At 36.0% G+C, this 19,726-nt stretch overlaps 1 protein-coding gene across 3 annotated transcripts in view; it reads right to left on the minus strand.

Moving 5' to 3' along the window:
• Positions 1-2,125: 2,125 nt before the first annotated feature.
• The window catches only part of CRISPLD1 (cysteine rich secretory protein LCCL domain containing 1), a 39,349-nt gene continuing 21,748 nt past the window's right edge, over positions 2,126-19,726 (minus strand). For all 3 annotated transcript variants that reach the window (XM_066179972.1, XM_066179952.1, XM_066179962.1), the window contains 11 exons: positions 19,128-19,243; positions 18,126-18,226; positions 16,853-17,032; positions 16,699-16,759; positions 16,507-16,573; positions 15,775-15,905; positions 12,967-13,010; positions 12,808-12,880; positions 9,961-10,036; positions 5,501-5,631; positions 2,126-3,671 (listed from right to left, as the gene is read on the minus strand). In XM_066179972.1, the coding sequence (XP_066036069.1) occupies positions 3,620-3,671; positions 5,501-5,631; positions 9,961-10,036; positions 12,808-12,880; positions 12,967-13,010; positions 15,775-15,905; positions 16,507-16,573; positions 16,699-16,759; positions 16,853-17,032; positions 18,126-18,226; positions 19,128-19,189 (978 nt within the window). In that variant the 5' untranslated portion in view covers positions 19,190-19,243 and the 3' untranslated portion in view covers positions 2,126-3,619. The remainder of the gene's footprint in view (positions 3,672-5,500; positions 5,632-9,960; positions 10,037-12,807; positions 12,881-12,966; positions 13,011-15,774; positions 15,906-16,506; positions 16,574-16,698; positions 16,760-16,852; positions 17,033-18,125; positions 18,227-19,127; positions 19,244-19,726) is intronic.

The raw sequence follows: 19,726 nt of genomic DNA on the forward strand, positions 1-19,726 counted from the left end.
GTTGGCAACTTTTAGGTCTTCCCTGAGAAGAAAGCTAAATATTACGAATAGCATTAATTGAGCTTTACTCTCTTACTGATTATCCTTTTTTTTTTTTTTTTCAAGTTCAGAACACAATATTTAAACTGCTCAGGTAACCAAATATTCTTCAGAATTTAAAAATTGACTTTTCTGTATTTTTAAATGAAGTTTTCCAGTACTGCTAGTTATTCTTTTGGGCTTTGTGTGAATTAGTTGTGAACATCTGGCCTACAGTTGCTTCTGCTGCAGAAAGAAATACCAAAGTGTAGCTCCCACTCTACAGTTTTCTGGAAATGTCTTCTCATTGATTTATTACTTACAGTAAATACAGAAGAAAATTTCTCAAAAAGCCAGTGTTAGCTGGAATATTTAGATAAGAACAGGATAGTCATTGCATGTGGGAAAGCAACAGAACTCCAAAAATTTGGGCAATGGAATATGTGAGGAGAAACGGTGGTGAGCAACTTTCTTCTTGTCACTGTGTTGATTAGTAGTGATGCCTTAAGCTTTAGCTTTCATATTTTCAGATTCTGTGCTGCCTAGATGTAGTTCTCAGCCTCATATTAAGTGCTAGTAAGCTCTCTTCACAGAGTAGGTAGACAAAACAAATCCTTTTCCTGCTGAGGACCAAGGATAACGAGTACAACTTTCAGGCCCAAAAGCATAAACAATGGTGGACTGAAGAGAGAAAACAAGGATGAGACCTCACAACCTGAAACTATAATTGGACAATTAAACCCCAAAATGCAAATGGACCAAAACTTATAAAAATGTAAGATCTTGTGACCAGTTAGCTATGTTGTGACCATTCTTAGTCCACCCTGGGTGTAGCCCTGGTGAGGCTCTTGTCCTGCTCAAGGTGGATCCTGGAGGCCTTTCAATAAATATCTACTTTATACTCCAGCTCTGTCCAGTCTCTGTTTCAGGTCAGCTTTCCCAAGGCACCAGTTGAGCTGCTCACAGCAATTATTCACACCTGGAATGTTGGCAGTAGCTCTCTTTGTCATCCCACCAAGCACTAATTTTATCGTTATGGCCCCAAGGGTCCACTCCTGCCCCATTGCACAGGAGCTTCCAGGAAGTGTAGGCTGGACTTGACAGAAAAGAGAAAGCAAAGATACACCAAAGAACAAAAAAAAAGGCACCAGAAAAAAAAAAATAAAAAAAAAAAAGGAGGAAAAGGGCAGAAATTTGGTGTAGCAATTGTGTTTCCATGCAGGACTCCATCCACCCGCCTACCCAAGGGAAGAAAGGTGTGGTTATGCCTGGAAGGTGTGGTTATGCCTTGCTCTTCTCCTCTCCACAGGCCCTGCTCTGCCTGAGGCATGGACCAGGCTCAGCACCCATGCCCCACATCACCCTACAGGCCTTCCAGGGCTTCTGAGGAGCCTGCTGGGGATCACGGGACAGGCAGGGGACACCGAGAGCTGCTGCATGGCAAGGCCAGACTGCAAGGAAGCACACCCTGCCTGTTTGGAAAGGGACACTACTGCTGAAATCAAAATGTTTTGTTTTGAAAGCCTCTCTCAGCAGTTATGTGTGTCCTGAATTTCAAGGGTTTGCATTTTATGTTCTGATAATCCCAACTGCAGGTATGCGAGATCTTCCTGTGTTACTGCTTTGGTGCTTTCAAGAGAAGGTGGTGCAAGTCTATCTCAAGCCTTTGACTGAGTTGGAGATTCATCACAGTCAAAGTTTACTTGCACTTTGGTTTCAATCCTGAAAAATCATTAATGCCAGTAGTGCAAAATCTATATAAAAGTTTCTTTAAATGGCCACCTCTTGCAGAAAAAAAATGGGTTATACATAAAAGACTCTTTGTCTCCTTCATTGATTTGACCCTGGTCAAAACTTTCAAAACTGAGATTTATCCATATGAGTTCTGATGCAAAGAGTGGAAGTTTTGGGCCTAAATTGCCTTTACAGTTTTAGAACATCAGACTATGGCTGCTTACAAAGTTTAGGTCAGAAAAACAAAGATATATTTAGGGTGGCAGTTAATTTCTTTCTCTTGATTCAGGACCAAAGGGAAAAAAAAGAAAATAAAAAAAAAAAGCTGTGAAAGATATTCTTACAATGTAAATTAATTTTATTCAAACAGGTTAAGAAAACTAACAAAGCTTGCCTAAATACATGAGGTAGTACATGTAGCAAAAGAGAAGGCAGAGTATAGTATTCTGAAATATGAAGATTAGGAATAAGTTTACAAGTCGGAATGAAATAAATTCAACAACAGAAACAAAATATACCAAAAATAAAGTTTAACAGCTTTTCAGTCTTAAAGCACCAATACACTTTTCATAGAAAGAAACACAGTATCACCACTACATGTTCTTCATATACCATAATATGGTAAAATTAATGTACCAAACTGTTCACCATAAATGAATTCTTTAAAATTGTGAAGCTACAAATGACATAATTGTCACTGGGCTTCATACCACTATACTTCCTGGCCTGCAGGAGTATTTTGCCAGGTCACAAGGAGCAAGGTTAGCCTTTGTTACCATTTTCTTTGGCTTTTTTTGAACATTTACTCCCATATTAATACTTAGCATATTGATAACATGTACAGCTCATGGCTATAAGCTTGCAATTTGTTTTGTATGTGTGCAGTTCTACATTTTTTCTGAACCCAAATTAGGTAAATTGATGGAATCACATGGCAAAAATAAAGCATGTGTTTGGGCAGAAGTGCAGGCTTATTCCTTAAATTCAGGTTACTGCACTTCTCAATACAAAGATATTATGGGATCCTTCAAGGTTATATATGTCTGTTTCACACACCCATTCCAAGACAGTGGAATATCTGTGAAGGACTGGGCCACAATGAATTATGGTCATTTGAACTAAAGAGCTTAGCAGCATCCAATAAATACTTTATTAATCTATTTTGAAAATAATAGACATGAATGGCCCAGTTTCCCAAGAATAATTTTTTTAGAGGAAAACATGCTAGCATGACCTAGGCCTTCTTCCTGTGTCTTATATTTCCCATTTTATTTCAAAATAGGTATTTGTACTTGTTAGGATTAGCGTGAAATTGAGAACAATCTAGTTGTTCATTTATGCTTTCATTGCTAATGCTACTTAAAATCATCAAAAATTATATATGTTTTTATTTTGCTTTAAGACATTATCTATTTTATCAAGATACTGGGATGATTTCTTTTATGTACACTGAAAATAAAAACTCAGGCCTTCCTCTGGTATAGTTTTAAGGTTACTGTTAGTGGCATATATAAAGCACCATATAATAATATATTCCGATGAAGAAAACAAAGAACATTTATGAGCTTTGAATTAACTGTATAGGAGTAACTGCTAAGAAAATATAGCAATATTTAACACAGGATTCAAAGTATTGTTATATATCATTATAGATTTTCAAATGATTTTTTCTCCCATGTTTATTTTTACAAATTTTTTCATTAAGATTTATATGTAATTTAAACTTTTTGGTGGAAAGCAGTATACATCTTCTGTACAATAATGTTACAGCTTTATACAAATTTTAGGAATTACAAGAAATGGCCAGTATTAATCTTTTCCAAGGGCTCTGGTTTCACTTGCCTGTTTTATGTTTTACTTGCTAGATTCAAACAACAGCAAATACTCTGAAAGCCTTGCTTCCTGGAGGATTCTGTAAACTGAAACATAAAAACATTTCTTACATTAATTTTAAGACCATAACACTCCAGTAACAACTTTTAAAAATTTTTAATTGTAAATTCCTGCAGCACTTCTTGTGACAACTCATAAATTTATCTATCTAGGATATCCTTAAATCTGCTAAAATAAAAATAACATAAACTTCAGATTTTTTTGTCCAGCTCAATAGAAAAAATACAACATAAAAAACTTCAACTAATCCTTTGTGCTGAGGGATTCTGGTTTAAAGAACTGAAGCTAAACACAAGAAGTGTTTTGGAAAAAGAGAAAACATAAATCTTTTGCTTAGTATTCTAGCCACTGTATTTGGAGAGAACTCGCAGACCCAGGAGATCACTTGTCTGTTAGCAGCTTATACAATGAAGAATAGATTTCTACAGAGACCTAATGTCTAACAAAACCAAAGGGAATGCCTTCGGAATGGGTAAATATCTGGCTTTAAAGAAAAACAAAAATATCCAATTCCAATGAAATGTTGATAGAATACATATTTTTGTCTCAAAAGTTGGACCAGCATCTCCAATTTAAAAGTCAATTGTTTTTTCTTTAGCAAACCCTTTCTGAAGATTATCTGGGAAGAAAAGAGAGAGGGAGTTGGAAGCTAGGAAAAGAATTATGGATTAGATTGGCTGCAACAGCATTAGTTTCGTCATCTTCTGCTCCACAGAAAACTTGCATGGCACTCTTTTCCAAATTTCTGACCTCCCAAACTTTACTAAGATGATTTATATGGAAATATACGTGTCTTCATACATATTTTAAAACTTGTATGTACAGATAGTATATAAGATATATTTTAGATATAAAGTATAAATAATGATTAAATTTGCAACATTCTTCCTGTCTGCGTCTCTACTCAAGAAGATTTATATGGAGAGCAAAAGTGTCAGTAAGGAAGCACTCTAAGGGAATTGGATGATCACAGAGAAAAGTAAAAAAAATATGTAAAACAAAGAAAAGGAGCAAAGAAAATCTGTATTTTACAAGCTTCCAGATTTTTTGAAAGGTCTGAGAGAGAGAAGACGTTCTCCAATCCACAATTAAAAACAAGACAAAAAAACTCAATATTTTTCTACTTCTGAGTTTTCTACAGAAACTTTTTGAGGTTTTTTTCCCACTCGGATTTCTTGGAAAGACTATAGTCTGGTTAGGTAACAACAATTTTTAATCTAAGAATTATACTTAGCTTTACAGGACAAAAAGAGTGGTACAATGTTTTTAAAGTAATTTCTCTTTCTTTATTTAGAACCTGGAGAACCCTTTCGGGGATTAAATTTAATCTGCAACAAATGATGATGTGTTATCATCACACAATGCACAAATACACATGAACTTTCACAGCATCTCCATTGTCTTCCAGAAGAACGCTGTTAACAACAAATTATTTTTTAAAAAGGAAATCAAAAATATTTTTAAATGTTTGTGAATATTAAGTATGATTCAGGATCACTGGTTCGATACCATGTAAATCACTAATGAACAGTTCATCAGGAACCAATAAACCTGAATCATTAACGTTAATTTTTAAAAAATCCCTAAAGAAGTAAAGGTAATTTCCTTATCAAATATTGAGCTAGTTGCAACAGGAGGTTTACTTTATTTCATAAGCAGCTTTTCAAGGTAATGTTTCATGAGCTTAGAGGAGGCAGGCAGCACCACTGCCACAGCTTCTCCAAAGTCACCGCAGCTGCTGTTACACAAGATCTGTAAATCACCCCTTGTGGTCCATTTGTTTGGCTTCCAGCACTGCCTCAGGTACAAACAGACACAAGACTGTGAACCTTATCTTTGCAAATGGGCTCTGTACCTTTCTGAATATATCCCATTTTGAAAGGAGGCAATGTAGACCTTTCTTTTGTCTACTGGCATCACATCGACATAACCACCCTGGTTGCGCACCACCCCAGCGTGCACGGCTGCCCGGCAGATACTGGAGATCTGAGAAGGAGTGAAGAAAAAAGATTAGCTTTGCATTCATCATTTCATTTCATCATTTTTAAGAAGGCAAATAGAGGTACTTAAACCAAGTCTAGGAAACATAAAATAATTATACTTATTGCACGACTAATTGTATTAGTCAGTATCTAAATCAGCTTCATTAGGAATTAGGCTATTTTATAGGAATTCAGAAAGAGATTTCAGATCAGTTTCACCATGATGCGAAAATCGTTTATTTCAGGTTATTTCAGTTCAAAGATCAGGAACATGTTTGAATTTTTCAGCCTTTCAAAATAAAAGGATCTTTCAGTCAAAAGCTCAAACATCAGTGAAATGATCCACGGACAGAGCATCACAGTTTTCTATCCAGGCATGGATAAATACTTAAAGCTAATGAGATGAAGGGTACAATGAAAGCATCAGACAGAAGATAGAGGTCTAACATGAAAGTTCTCTGTGAAGTTAACAGTACTTATAGCTGTTTGAAACCTCTGTTTTCTGGTCACGAATTCCCCTCATGAACCCATGAGGAATAAACAATATCCTCAGAAGGATTTCTCATTGACAGTCTTTATAATGGTAATTTAAATAATTGATTTAAACTTGCAGTACTCTAGTACTCTTTCAGCATTTTAATAATTGTCAAAAGAATGAAACTTCTTAGATATTCCAGAAGGTGGGACCCAATCTTTAAAGCACAGCATAGCAAAGCAGAGTTCCAGCTTCAGTCTATCTCCACTCAGAGACAAGACTTTTTGGTGGGAGAAGTTTTCAGTGCAACAGGTTTCTCCACAAGCTATTTATATTAAAAAAAATTAATATAAATAGCTGGTCAAGCAGGCCATGACTTAAACAAAAACTTCATTTCTTCCAGTTATAATTGGAATCAATTATATATGTTATCATATCCATTTTCGATCTCAATGCTATGCAAAATCAGAAATGTAAAATAGCAATGATTTTCCTACTTTCATTCTTAGCCCAGGACTTGCCAGGGTCACTCATATATAGTTTGTCTTTCAATGTTAAAATATTTAAAGCAGTAAAGGTACAAAACAATTTATGCAAATAATCTCTTGCAAAGATGCTTTAGAGTTTTTCTTTCCACACTGCTGGGTGCAGTTTTTGAACATGCCAGAAAGGATGCCATTTATATCCCTCTGTACTTTTCCTCTTCCCAAGCTTGCCAAACTTCTTTTACACCCTGAACATGAATAGATGCCTTATTGTTAAGATTATTGTGCCCCATATTTATCCGTACTGTGGAGTAACTGAAGAGTAGACTGATCATGTGCAATTTCAAATACCCAGGGGGAGAAATGGCCTCTGCAATACAGGATTACAGTCAGAAGAAATATAAGATGATATTTACAAGCAATTAACTACACTGAAGAACTAAAAGAGTACTGTTCATTCTGTTCATTCCTAGTACAATAACACAGCAGTAACTTTGTTTTCAGTTCCCACTGGAGATATAAAAAAAGGCTAGAGGTACAATTGGGGAAAAGAAAGATCAGCTTTTTCAGCACTATAATAGTAACCAAAATGCTACACTCTTTAGAGATAGGGATATACCTTCATAATGACATTTGAGGGTGGCTAAGATACTGGCTGTTCCAACGTTATTTGAAAGTTTCTAGTCAAGTAAAAAGGAAAGGAAATGTCAAGGGATGGAGCTTGCAACAGAGGTGGCTCACTACTTCTTGGAAACTATCTCCAGCAAAGGATGGGGCCATTGTTAGGGCTGGAACAACTGGCCAATCAAGTATGGCTGGGCTAGTACACAACATTTCAAGGGTGAGGTAAGACACTTGAACAGAATATGTGAAAAAGGAGAGGTGAGAGGACTGGGGTTCATGAAGTCAGCTCAGAGGCTATTTTCAGATGAAAAACAAAGTGATATTCTGATGCTACATTCCAGATGAGACAGGAGAACACATGCACATAGTTTTTGAATAAATGAACAATTAAATGAGTATAATTTCATAATTACGAACTAGTTTGTAGGAATAGCTATAAATAGATGCATATAGTTTTATAAACATTTACAGATTTTTTTTTTTAACAAAGTATTATCTGCCCTTATCTTTCAGGAACTTCTCATTATCTTGGAATGAGACTATTATTATGCATCTAAATGGAATCAGGTTCCAGTAGTGATGCCACAGTATTTCTTATGCTCAATATTATGTCATCCAAACCACACTTACTTGAAACACTAAGGCAAGCCTCCTGTTGATTTAAGCAAAATAGGATTTCACTATGTCTGTCACAAATTTCAGCATATTATTTGTGGTTTACATCAGCATCCTTGTGTCACTCTCTGGAAGACTTCAAAGATTTGGGGTTGTTTCTTTAATATTGATGAAGACATTCCAAAGGATATTTTTATTTTAAGGCAGTATTTTTAAGTTAGTATGAACATTTCATACAGCATTATACGGCTGTGCTTTATAACTATGTCGTGAACACTTGTTACTATTTTTAACAGGTCATAGGATATGAATACCAGGTCAATTATTTTCCTTCTTCAGATATTCCACAAACACTAGTTTCTACGACGGCATAGCATTACTCAACAAAGGCATTTAAACCACAAGTGTCTTTAACATACCATCATAGGAATATGGAGCTGTTTAATAGCTTTCTACATCATATTCTCTATATTCTACCATAGCAGAGAATTATGAATATTTTTGCTAAAGTTTCAGGGAATATTTCCATATGTGGTTACTGAAACAAAAATTAGTATGACCAAAGTCCTCAAATGGTATAAAACTATACAACTCCATCAAACTCTTTAGATAAAAGACAATTGTTGGTCTCTAGCCCCTGGAAGAAGTAAGGTAGACACACTGAAATACTTAAATGAATTCTGCTCTGCAGATACCTATTTATCTTGTTTACCACTACACTCTCTGTACACTAAAAACTACTAAAAACATAATCTAGAACAGCACCTTCAGTGTAAATATCTACCCCAACAGCATCTGAAGCTGATAAGAGGACTCCCATCTCTGGTTTTTTAACCTGTATTTATGTCCATTTTTTCCTAAAAGCGGTATGGCTGCATACATTTCTGTATAATGAAGATGAATAGTGGGATAGTACACCTAAAATAATTTTAAGGTATACCTTTATACTAATTAAAGTCACCTAGCATGACTTCTCCAGCCAAAGAGAATATATATTCTGAGATTTCCTCCTGTCAAGGCTAAACAGAAGCATGTCTTCTTTCTCCTACAACAGTCTCTTCTAACTCACTGCGAAACTTTGTCTGTAGGCCTTAATTGCAACCACAGAGCTGAAACAAAATCATCTTCCACAAACTGGACTTGCATTGAATCTATTTTCACTGCCCCTTTTATACACATTAAGGATCCAGTTCATAAGTCAATTATCTTTCTAAACTGGAAATACTATCCACACCCATGACACTATTCAGGACAAGACACTCAGGTAATCTAATGGACATCAGTAAGTTTCAAAATGATGGGGAGTAAATATTCACATATTATTTTCACACATTTCAAAGAACTGGAAAGTAGTGAAAATCATCATCTGACCCAGCTGGTTGCCATACTAATCTTTATGACATCCATGAGACAGTTAAACCACAGAGTGTACTGCCAAAAATATAAACTGCTTTCTCTACCACTACTTCATGGCTTCTCCATAGAGAAGGAGGGGCATAAATTAGACAAGACATGACAAAGGAGGGGCATAAATTAGAAATCTCTTTTCAGACTTTCTACCCACCTCAGAACTAAATATGCTGTAGAAAAGACAGGGAAAAAAGTTGACTAGCAAACAGAATGACAAAAAAGAGTCTGTTAAAATAATATGACAGTGTGAGATACTTTACACAAATATATCAAAATTCTGTTGCAAATATTCAGCTATCCACGCAGATAAGAAACATCCAAAATAATGAGACTGTGGACATTTATTTTAAGAGCAATATTTTTTTGTATAATCTGACAGAAGTTATGGTTGCACCAGGATCTAAAGTGCAAGGGTTTAAATGAGTATACATTACTAATGTTGAACAAATGTTAACCAGTGGGAATTTTGATACAAATTCAAAATATGGGTCCAGAGACTGATGAAGCCTACAGTGAGTTTTCAAATGACTCTCCATATCTTCAGCATCTGATTAGCACTAACTTAAATGGGAGCCTCCAAAAACAAACTTCTGAATAGACTGTGTATAAAATCATCATATGGAGGAAAACTGTATATCAATATTTTATCTTATAATTACATTATAATCTTTTCGATAGAATTCTATGTTTAATTTTATAACATAATATAAATCTCCATACTTACATCAGAATAAATTCGTGTGCCAATTACACGAGCGTAGTGTGGATTTGCCTGCATACAGTTGTGAGGACAATACACCCTGAAAGATCAAAAACAAACCACGTACAGTTAGGAAGAGTATCAGAGAATTAATACATCATGTTCAATTACAGCATTATTAACTATAAATCAAACTGATTGTCTATACATATGGATCCATATTGCTATTTAAAAGCTGTCAGTTTTTGAGTCTTTGACCAAGCAGCTGAAAGCACTGATAATGTGTTTGAGGTTCATAATGAAGTGCCTAAAATCATACTTTAACAAGTCTGGTCTTCTTTCCTTTGGATAAGCAGGTGGTGTTCTTGTTCAACGTATGTGAGTGTTGGGGGTTGAGTTTGTTCCTTCTTTCTCTGGGGAATTTTTTCCCCACGGGTTGCCAAGGGGACCGGGTGTTGGATACTTAAGAGTGCTTGGCTGAAACAAAGAGATGGACAAAAGGTGGAAGGGAGAGATAACGCAGGTAAAAGACACAGCTTGAGGCAGCTGCGTGCTTTTCTGCTTCCGGCGTTCGGGAGACGCGTGTCGGCCGCTCCTCGAGGATCTCAGCCGCCGTTTTTTCTGCCTCGCCGTCGAGCTGCTTCGGCGCTGCTCCTCTTGCTGCAGCGTGACCCTGCACTCCCTGCGCTGCCGGGACATCCTGCCCCTGCCTGCCGGGACACCCTGCCATCCCAGCTACCAGCCCGGGACTTTTCCACTGTTCCAGCTTGGTGCTCTGAGGATCCTGCAGGGACACCGAAACCAAACTGCTCTGGGTTTTGTGAAACAAAGCCCTCAAGGTTCTTGATACTGTTGTCGTTTGTCATTAATGCTGTAGTTGTTTGGTGGGGGGGGAGTTTTTTTTGTGTTTGTTTGCTTTGTATTACATACTAGTAAAGAACTGCTATTCCTATTTCCCAAATCTTTGCCAAAGAGCCTCTGATTGTAATTTTACCTAGCAGATACCTGTCTTCCTAAACCAAGACAGTGAGGCAAGTAGAAAAGTCAGTGAGAAGAGAGCCTGTTCATTATTCTATAACTTATCTGGTTCTGAGCTCCCTATACAAAATGTACAGGCAGATACCTTCTCAGAAGAGGGAGATCTGACTGAGGATCTGCTTTGACACTGATGACCTGGTGAGACAAGCCAATTTAGAAACTTATAATGAAGCTGAACATTGGCATACATGGCTAGAATGAAAAACCTTGGAAAGTAGTGACTCCTAGCTGATTCTGGGAGGCCAGAAACCTACTAAACAAACACTGTCTTTATGAACTGCATTTTGTTAACATTTGAGGAAAACTTTCCCAGTGATTCATGTATTCTATAACTTCAAAATGCACAGGAAAACCATGTGAGAAGCTAAGAGTAGTACAGAAGGTGTCAGCATCTCATTTTCTAACTGTGATATGCTACAAGCAAGAACCATCAGTTGACTCTAAGTCTATTCTGAGCTATTTCAATTGAAAAATGGAGCCACCCCAAGGACAGGGAAGTCCTGGGCAAGTGTTCTTCTCTAAAATGTTATCTAGGCCCCAATCAACATTTGGGAAGTCAAGCCACTTGGGCATGCTGGAGTCTTGACAGACAGGTAACTAAACCACGCTGGTAAGAGTCAGTAAGATACTTTTGTCAGTAGGAAGCAAGAAGTTGAAGAAGCCTGTTGAAGACCTGCTGATTTATGAGTTGGGAGTAAGGGAAAAATGGAGTTGTGTAATTAATGCCATGGCTGATTGCTGCTAATAATTCCCAAGACCATATTTTCAGAATTAAGAGCATGCACAGAATCTTGAATGAATCACTACCACTGTGAAGTTCCTTAAGTCGACACATCAGAATTATGTAAGTTTTAACCTTGTATTTATTTTTTCATTTTCCTAAAGACAAAACCTACTTTTCTCTTAATGAAGCTAGCTTTAATTTTTTAATAATAAAGAAAAAAGAGAAAGATAGAAGATGGAGATTGTACCCATCCATTCCTGTGTTCCACTCCTTAGCTTACTTCTCCACATCTTCCAGCTAGAAAACAGGAGTCACAGCCAAACACCAAGTAAGTCCATGGACCCAAGTGCTACATGGAGGGATGTTTTCCTAGCAGTTTTGGCTTTGAACTTGTTTCCTGTGTTGGCTGTGGGATTGCTATGAAAGTAATCCTGTGGATATCTCCATCTTAATCTGTGGTAAATCATGCTACAGTGTATTTACCTTTGACTCATCTATGGTTTTAAGAACTGTTACCGAATTCCATTGTCAAAATATTGTGGTACAGGCACCTTTCGAAGAGTTAAAACACAGGCTTCAAAGAAATGGCACAGATATTTTAAGCCAACCTGCAGAGCAGACCTTACCTTTACCAGATATATTTAATTTTTTTTTGATCCAGTTTCTCCAGAACTCCCAAGCAAATTGGTAACTTCCATGATAATTATCTGAATTTTATCCTTCTATTGTATCTGTTTTACAGGTATATAAATTGAAATAAAGTGTACTTTGCCCAAGATGCATTTATATAATAATGGATGATAAAAAAATAAAAATACACTTTTATTAACAGTATTTAGTGTAAGGATTTCACTAAGATTAGCAACAGGATCTTAATGAGTAAAACTAAAAGAGATTTTCCTAATGAAAAATCCTTTAGGTTTTCAGATCATCTTTATGTACCTTGCCTTCTACTAAGACCAAAGACTAAAAAATCACTTGAACATTTTTGACTTCATTTTTACAGAACTGTTGTCACCTTTCTCAAAAATTTAAGATAACTTAAAGTGATTAGTAAATGGCAGAAAATAGAGCAGCACTTTAAATTAATAACATTTTATGAATTTTACCTCGGACAGTGTGAGGCTGGTTTTTGAAATGGGCACAGTTGTTCCACTGTGGTTTCACATGTGATAGCCTGAACTGAAGGAAATAAAACAGAAACAAGTAAATGTGTGCTACTGAGAAAAAACAGAGTAGTACTGAGCTTGTAAGAAATAAATACTAACCTGTTACTTTAGAGACAGTGAAGGAGTTAGCAGATTGGTATTTTCTGAAGAAGAAATATTAGAAATTATCAGTAAATAACATATTTCAGTGATTTCTTTTAGCTAGAATAATTCTGATTAGAAAATATGGAAATAAACCCAAGAGAACGTCTCCAGTCAGTTTTTACTCACTGCACTCGCTTCTCCTCAGTTGGGAATATATTTATTGCAATGACACATTTACTTAGTACTCCCAGTGAATCTGTTTCAAAACCAGGAATCTATGTTGAACTCTTTCAGGAGTTTAATTTGCTAAGAGAACATGTGATAGGAACCAATTAAGCAATATATTCCAACAGCATGTGGTTGCTCAGAAGGTTTCATCTACCAGAAGAGTTCATTCACCTTTTGCTAAAGGAACATTCTTATAAACAATGTCAACACTGAGAAGAGTTTCTCCTCACAGCCTTTCTGAAATGCTTCATTAAGTTTTACTTTTGGATTTTGCTTCTCCTGTTATCATCAGGATCATTAAAAACCCAGTAACATGTAAGAGTTCTTTTTTTCCCCAGTAATTATATGGCATTCAGATGTATCTGCTTCCTGTTGTTATAAAAAGTCAGGTATGTAGATTATGTTGTTCCATTACAAATTGATGAACATTTCTATTTTAATCCCCTCATCTTCTATTCTCCTCCTCTTTTAACTCCTGGGATATACATCTGATTGTGATATTTTTCATCTGGAATAAAGAAGCTGATGATGCCTTTGACACCCATAAAGTTACTTATTAAAAAAAAAAAAATCAACAAACCAAGGAAATTATTCCCTATTTACCTTTGGAGCAAATTGCTCCTGTGGGCTCCACTGTTTGCCTGCATTGGTTTATTTACTTGTATTACCCATCAATTTCACATTGCTCATTTATTGGATTCCATTTGGCTTTCACTGAGGTAGCTGATACTTCTGTTGCCCTAGCATTGTTGAACACTGATGTAGGAATATGTATTCTATTGTTGACTAGCTTGTTGAGATATTCAGAACAGTACCCTATCCTAAGAAAATCCAACAACTGAAAAAACATTGGTATTAGCAATCCTGATAAGCAATCAAAGAAGCTGAAGATTAGGACATTTGCTGTGTGTCACACTGACACTTTTCTGTATTCTCTATTCTGTTTTGCAATATGCAGTAGAGGTGAGATCCACTTTATTTCATCTGTTCTTGAATAGATGAAATATTAGCTCATGCAAGTCCACATCTACAGACACTGGTGAGAGTCAGATAGCTGCAAGGCATCCCCTGCCTTATTGATGGGCCTTTTGAAGGTTTGAAACTTTGGCAAAGAATCCTTATTTATCCCACAGCCAAAATATAATAAACTTGCCCTGAGTTCCAATTCTCAGAAGAAAGGTGCTAAATACACTCTGTAGGCTGGAAAATCATACAGTTTTGTCTCACACCGCATAGAAACACAGAGATTTCAACTGATGGGAAATCAATTGGTTCCAGTTTAAAGAGTTTTTTACAGCTTATCTACTCCTACTTTTGTAAGCAAGCTGGCTCATCATATGTTAGCATTGATATAATCAAGATCCACTTCTCTCTTTGTAACAAAGCAAGTAAAAAAGAGAGATGTTTGTCTGTATCTTCATTTTTAGGCAGGTAAATCAAACCAGTCAGGTCATCCAAAGAGACTGATTGGTATCAATGCCTTAAGACCAAATTATAGGCCAGTGAATTTAGTCTACCATGTCAGTGTTCCTTTCTGTGCTGGGTTAGACATACATGCTGAAAAGAGAAATGATGACAGGTGTCACAGCCTGTATCATTTGTTTGCACAGCACAGAGTGAAAGCACAGCCTCCGATGATTACTCATCTCCTTAACTCATGGGTTGAAATGTTAGTCAAATATATCACTCAGAAAAATTCCGTGTCCTTTCAGCTCAATATTACCCCTTTGAGCTACACACATACCACTATTACAAGTATACTAACTCTAGACAGAAATAAGGACAGCAATGTAAAGCTCTGAAGAATACATGATATAGTGAAGTGTAATTTGCAAATACCAGTAATATCTTAGATTCAAATATATTAATAGCAATGTTTTTCTATAATTTGATAATTATATATGAAACAGCCAAGCATTCTCCATTTCTATCCATTCCTTTTTTGATTTTTCCTTCAGCATGTCTACGAGTATTTGGAGCTGCTTTCACATACGAGTCTTAGGGAAGGCATCTCAGCAGTGCAGTAAACCTCAAAATTAAGTTTCCACAGTATGGAATATTATTTCATCACTGGCCAGTGTAGAAATCATACAAAATAATTGTGCAAAATGTTGTATGTAAACTGTGGAACTATGATGAAATTACTGAACCATACAGGAAGATGTGTATTTTCTTCTTGTTCCATATGCACACTACAACAGGGTCATTTACAAACATCAACTTGTAATATTATTGTGTGAACTGTCATAGATTGCTCTGTCCATGTCCAAAGCACTAAAAATAATCTGTCAGTATGTGCTAGTTTTTGACAATAAACATATACTCTTACCAATTAATTAACTGAACACTCTCAACATTATTTAACTACAAACACTAGCTTACTGCCCAAGTCATTCTGTAAATGTCTACCACTAAACACTGGCCAAAGTTTCAGAATGGATACAGTATCTCAATATACACATGCCTATTCGTAGCATTTTCATAGTCTTTATGACAAACAAGAATATTAAAATGTTATTAAAAATGTGATATATTTTGTATGAAATAAAAATCAACAGATGAAAACCTTTTCATACATTTTAAGGAAAAACTTACCCAATTGACTGAACACCATTTCTGTAAGACTTGATAAAGTAATTTTTCCTCCCTTGCCTAGTGACATCAACCCAACCACCTTCATTGTCTAGGATGCCATAATGTATGGCAGCTTTACAAATACTGGATTGCTGAAAAACAGAGCAGGAAAAGCAGATCCATGTCAGAAAAAAAAAAAAGGTTTCAATTACGACATGTCATTAAAAACTCGGTAGAGTGTCTTTTACATTTGACTTGGTCCATGTAGGTCTTACTTCAAGCAAATAAACCAGCACTTTGCCTTACTCAGAGATAAACTATTCTCATTTACATTATACCTGTTCACAGCAGTTGTCATCTCCTGTAGTGTTTTCCCATTCTGCAGAGTAAATCATAAACTCTCAGCTTGTATTAAGGTCCATCTTAGTGAAACAATTTATACAAGCATACCTACAAATTGCTGTACTCCTCCTTTAGTTGCACCTTCACATATTTGCATGTAAATATGTGGACACAAAAATTCTACTTCTGTGCATGTTTAAGTACAAAGTACATTTGTACAGTACACACAGAATAGCAGATGCAAATTTAGGTCACCTGACGCTTTCTTAAACATTTGGTGTAAGCTTTTACTTTTGGTGAATGCTGACATCCTCAAAATCCATTCTTAATACAATTTTAACTAGTATGCCAACAGAAAAGACATTTCATTAAACACTCCACTGGTACAAAATCTAATTTAAAAGTATTTACCATTTCATAATGTACACTTCCAATAACTTTGGCTTTGCTATCCAAACAGCCAGCAGGACATTCATACCTAAGAAAATTAAATACAACTTGGTTTTAAATCCTGGGATTACAAAAAGGAGAAATATTCCAGCTCATATACAAATATAGCCTTTCAAAAAAGTCTCAAAATGACAACTGTAAAATTTACCATACCTATTGCAAGTTGTTCCTTTGCACTGATCTCTTAGCTTTACTTCACATGAAACAATCTGAGCTAAAACAAGCAAAAAAGCAAATTCACTGCAATGAATTTGATACTAGATAATTCAATTTTGTTGACCACTTGTAAATCAGGTAAATTCCTTACACATTTGCTGCGTGCTTATCACTTCATTTTTCTCACTGTCATCAGTGCCTGTGGAGGCTGAAGGTTGATGTGTTCTTGGCCGACTTTGCACAGTTGTATCCTGGGCTTTGGATTGCTGCCGTTCAATCTCATTGGTTTCCTCTTCTGGTTCATGGGGGGAATAAGGTCTTCCTGAATCCTCTGTTTCAGAAAACGGGGAAAAAAATAAATAATCTCTCAGGGGGAAAAAAAAAAAAACCTCAGTGTGGAATGTAAATCCCTTACCATGTTTTGGTAAAACAGCTTTGTTCTCATAAAATGGTGGACAAAAGGAAGAAAGCAAGGAAAACTCTCCATTGCTTCATAAGACGGACAACTCAAGATTAATACAACACCTCAGATATGTTTGTGATAGTGAGAAAAGATATACTTTTTTTTTTTTTCCCCAGCATGTGTACCACAACTGAAGTATGTAATTGCTCTTAACACTCCTGTTTTAATATCTTAATGCCATCAGAAAATCAACCGGACAATCTCTATTACACATTGGCAAAGTTTTACCAAGTTCACAGATAGTATGAAATTAAAGCTTTTTTCATAGTAACATTCACCAGAAAATGAGGCCCTCCTACCCATACATCGTGAAAATAATTCTGAAACATTCATAACTGTATCTATTTCTTACTTAGAACCATAAGAAAGCTATTTGGGCACACACATGCAGATTTCATATGGTCCATATGAAATCCCCAAAGTTATTAACAAAAATTGCTAAATGAGTTGTTCACAGTGTAGAACAAAGAAAAGTAGCAGCTTCATAATATGCTGTTTTTCAATGCTATTCCAAAAATTTTAAGTTTATAATCATCCTAGATGACATTTTCTTTAATTACTAATGTCTTTTAGCTTTGTTCTCACTTTTTCACACACACCACAAGACTATGTCACAGAGAAAATGTTTCCCTATAAACAAATGACTGCACAGACTTCCAGTGTAATTACAGAAAGGCGTATAAAGAGCACACAATGAGTCTCCATCTTTGTGTACTAAAACCCCTGAATCAGCAGTTTTCAGCAGAAGTTCAGTGCACTCCATTCTCTCTGGTGAGACTCAGCCTCATGTAACACAAGTACATATTCCCCAGTCATCATAGCAAAGTAGGGCCTAACTGGTCTTTGGGCAGACACATAATATAATTTATACCACTGTGTTAAAGCAAAATTAGGAGAGAAATCAAAAGAAAAGTTACATTTCTATTCCCATTTATAGTTGCAACAGTGAAACAGTACATACCTCTATAACAAAGGTTTTCTCTACAACCTCCTCCAAAACTAGGGGGACATGCAGAACAGGGGCGGCCAGGTTTGTAAGGAGCATGACCCCACCAGTTACCCCTTTACAGAAAAAAATAGCAAAAAAATGCCTTAATCAAAGAGCATATTAACATATTAATATTAAACAGCACTTAATATATCAAGAAATAAATTATGAAAACCATCAGGCACATAGACCATAACACTGTTCTGATATTCCCAACTTACAAGCAATAGGATGAGAGGAAATAGCCTGAAGTTGCACTAGGGGAGGTTTAGATTGAATATTAGGAAGCATTTTTCACTGAAAGGATTGTAAAGCACTGGAACAGACTGCCCAGGGAAGTGATGGAGTCACCATCGCTGGAGGTATTTAAAAGGTGTGTAGATGTGGCACTCAAGGACATGGTTTAGTGGTGGGCTTACCAGCATTAGGTTACTGGCTGGATTCAATGGTCTTAATGGTCTTTTACAATCCAAATGATTATGATTCTACACCAAATACACAGGATCTAGTTGAAAAGTCCATGAAGGAAAAAAAAAATTAAGAACTGACGTAAATCATTGTAAGATCTTTTCAGATTGACAAAGCGGCATAAGACCAAATCCCTCCACTTCATGAGAACAGGCTTCACTCTCTCCTAGATGGAATACCCTATAAAATTTGATCTTAACCATGGGCTTCCTGTTACACATTCCTCCTTTAAGTCACACTGGGTAGATACATTTATTTTTCAGAAAAATATCACACTATAATAAAGGTCTCTGATGCTGCATATGTACTAAAACACAGGCAAGAAAACTGAAGCACCGGAAAACTCACAAGAGTATTTGTGCAGTCAAAGGCTGTTTGGGAACAATGCTCTGTTTTGTAACAGTGCAAAAACCAGAAAATCCAGACTGATTTCCGTGCAGATTATTTCCTGGACTATTATAAAGTATCTTGCCCCTTCAAGATATTTTTGGGTGTCAATGTACTTACTTAGGAGAATAATTGCATACAAGATAAACTGCCTTTGGCCAAATCTGTCCCCAGATGTTCATGTTATGACATAAATTAATTGCACAACCAATTCTGCTACTTGTAGCCCAAACAACCTATGGAAAAGAAGAGGAAAACATGAAAACCAAAGATGATCAACTTAAAATCAAATCTCCAGTATGCAATACACACATTACCAAAGTGAAATATTCCCCTCTACTATAAATGGCTTGAAGTGGCCTAATTACAACTGTCAAAAGGCCATTCATTTATACCCTTATTAGAGAGAAGTTTTACCTTGATGGAAAAGATATGGCTCTCATTTTATACAAATGCTCTAAGCATATATTTGAAATTATTTAGCAATGCAGCAAAATGTAGCAAAACATTTAAAAAACATTATCTGAAGAACTGATTCTTGGAACCACAATTAATTGATAATTGTGTGTTAGAAGTTATGATCCTGTGTGCTGGAGTTCCCAGTACAACCTAAAGACCCAGAGGGGTTTGCATTGGTTGGACTGAGACAGCAGATATTTTTCAGCAAAAGGAGATAAAAAAGGATAAAACCAAAACAAAATACTCATACATTGAATAGA

The sequence above is a fragment of the Chamaea fasciata genome, unplaced genomic scaffold (genome assembly GCF_029207755.1).
Source record: "Chamaea fasciata isolate MVZ Bird 193981 ecotype frontalis unplaced genomic scaffold, bChaFas1.0.hap1 SCAF_1, whole genome shotgun sequence".
Classification (NCBI taxonomy): Eukaryota; Metazoa; Chordata; class Aves; order Passeriformes; family Sylviidae; genus Chamaea; species Chamaea fasciata.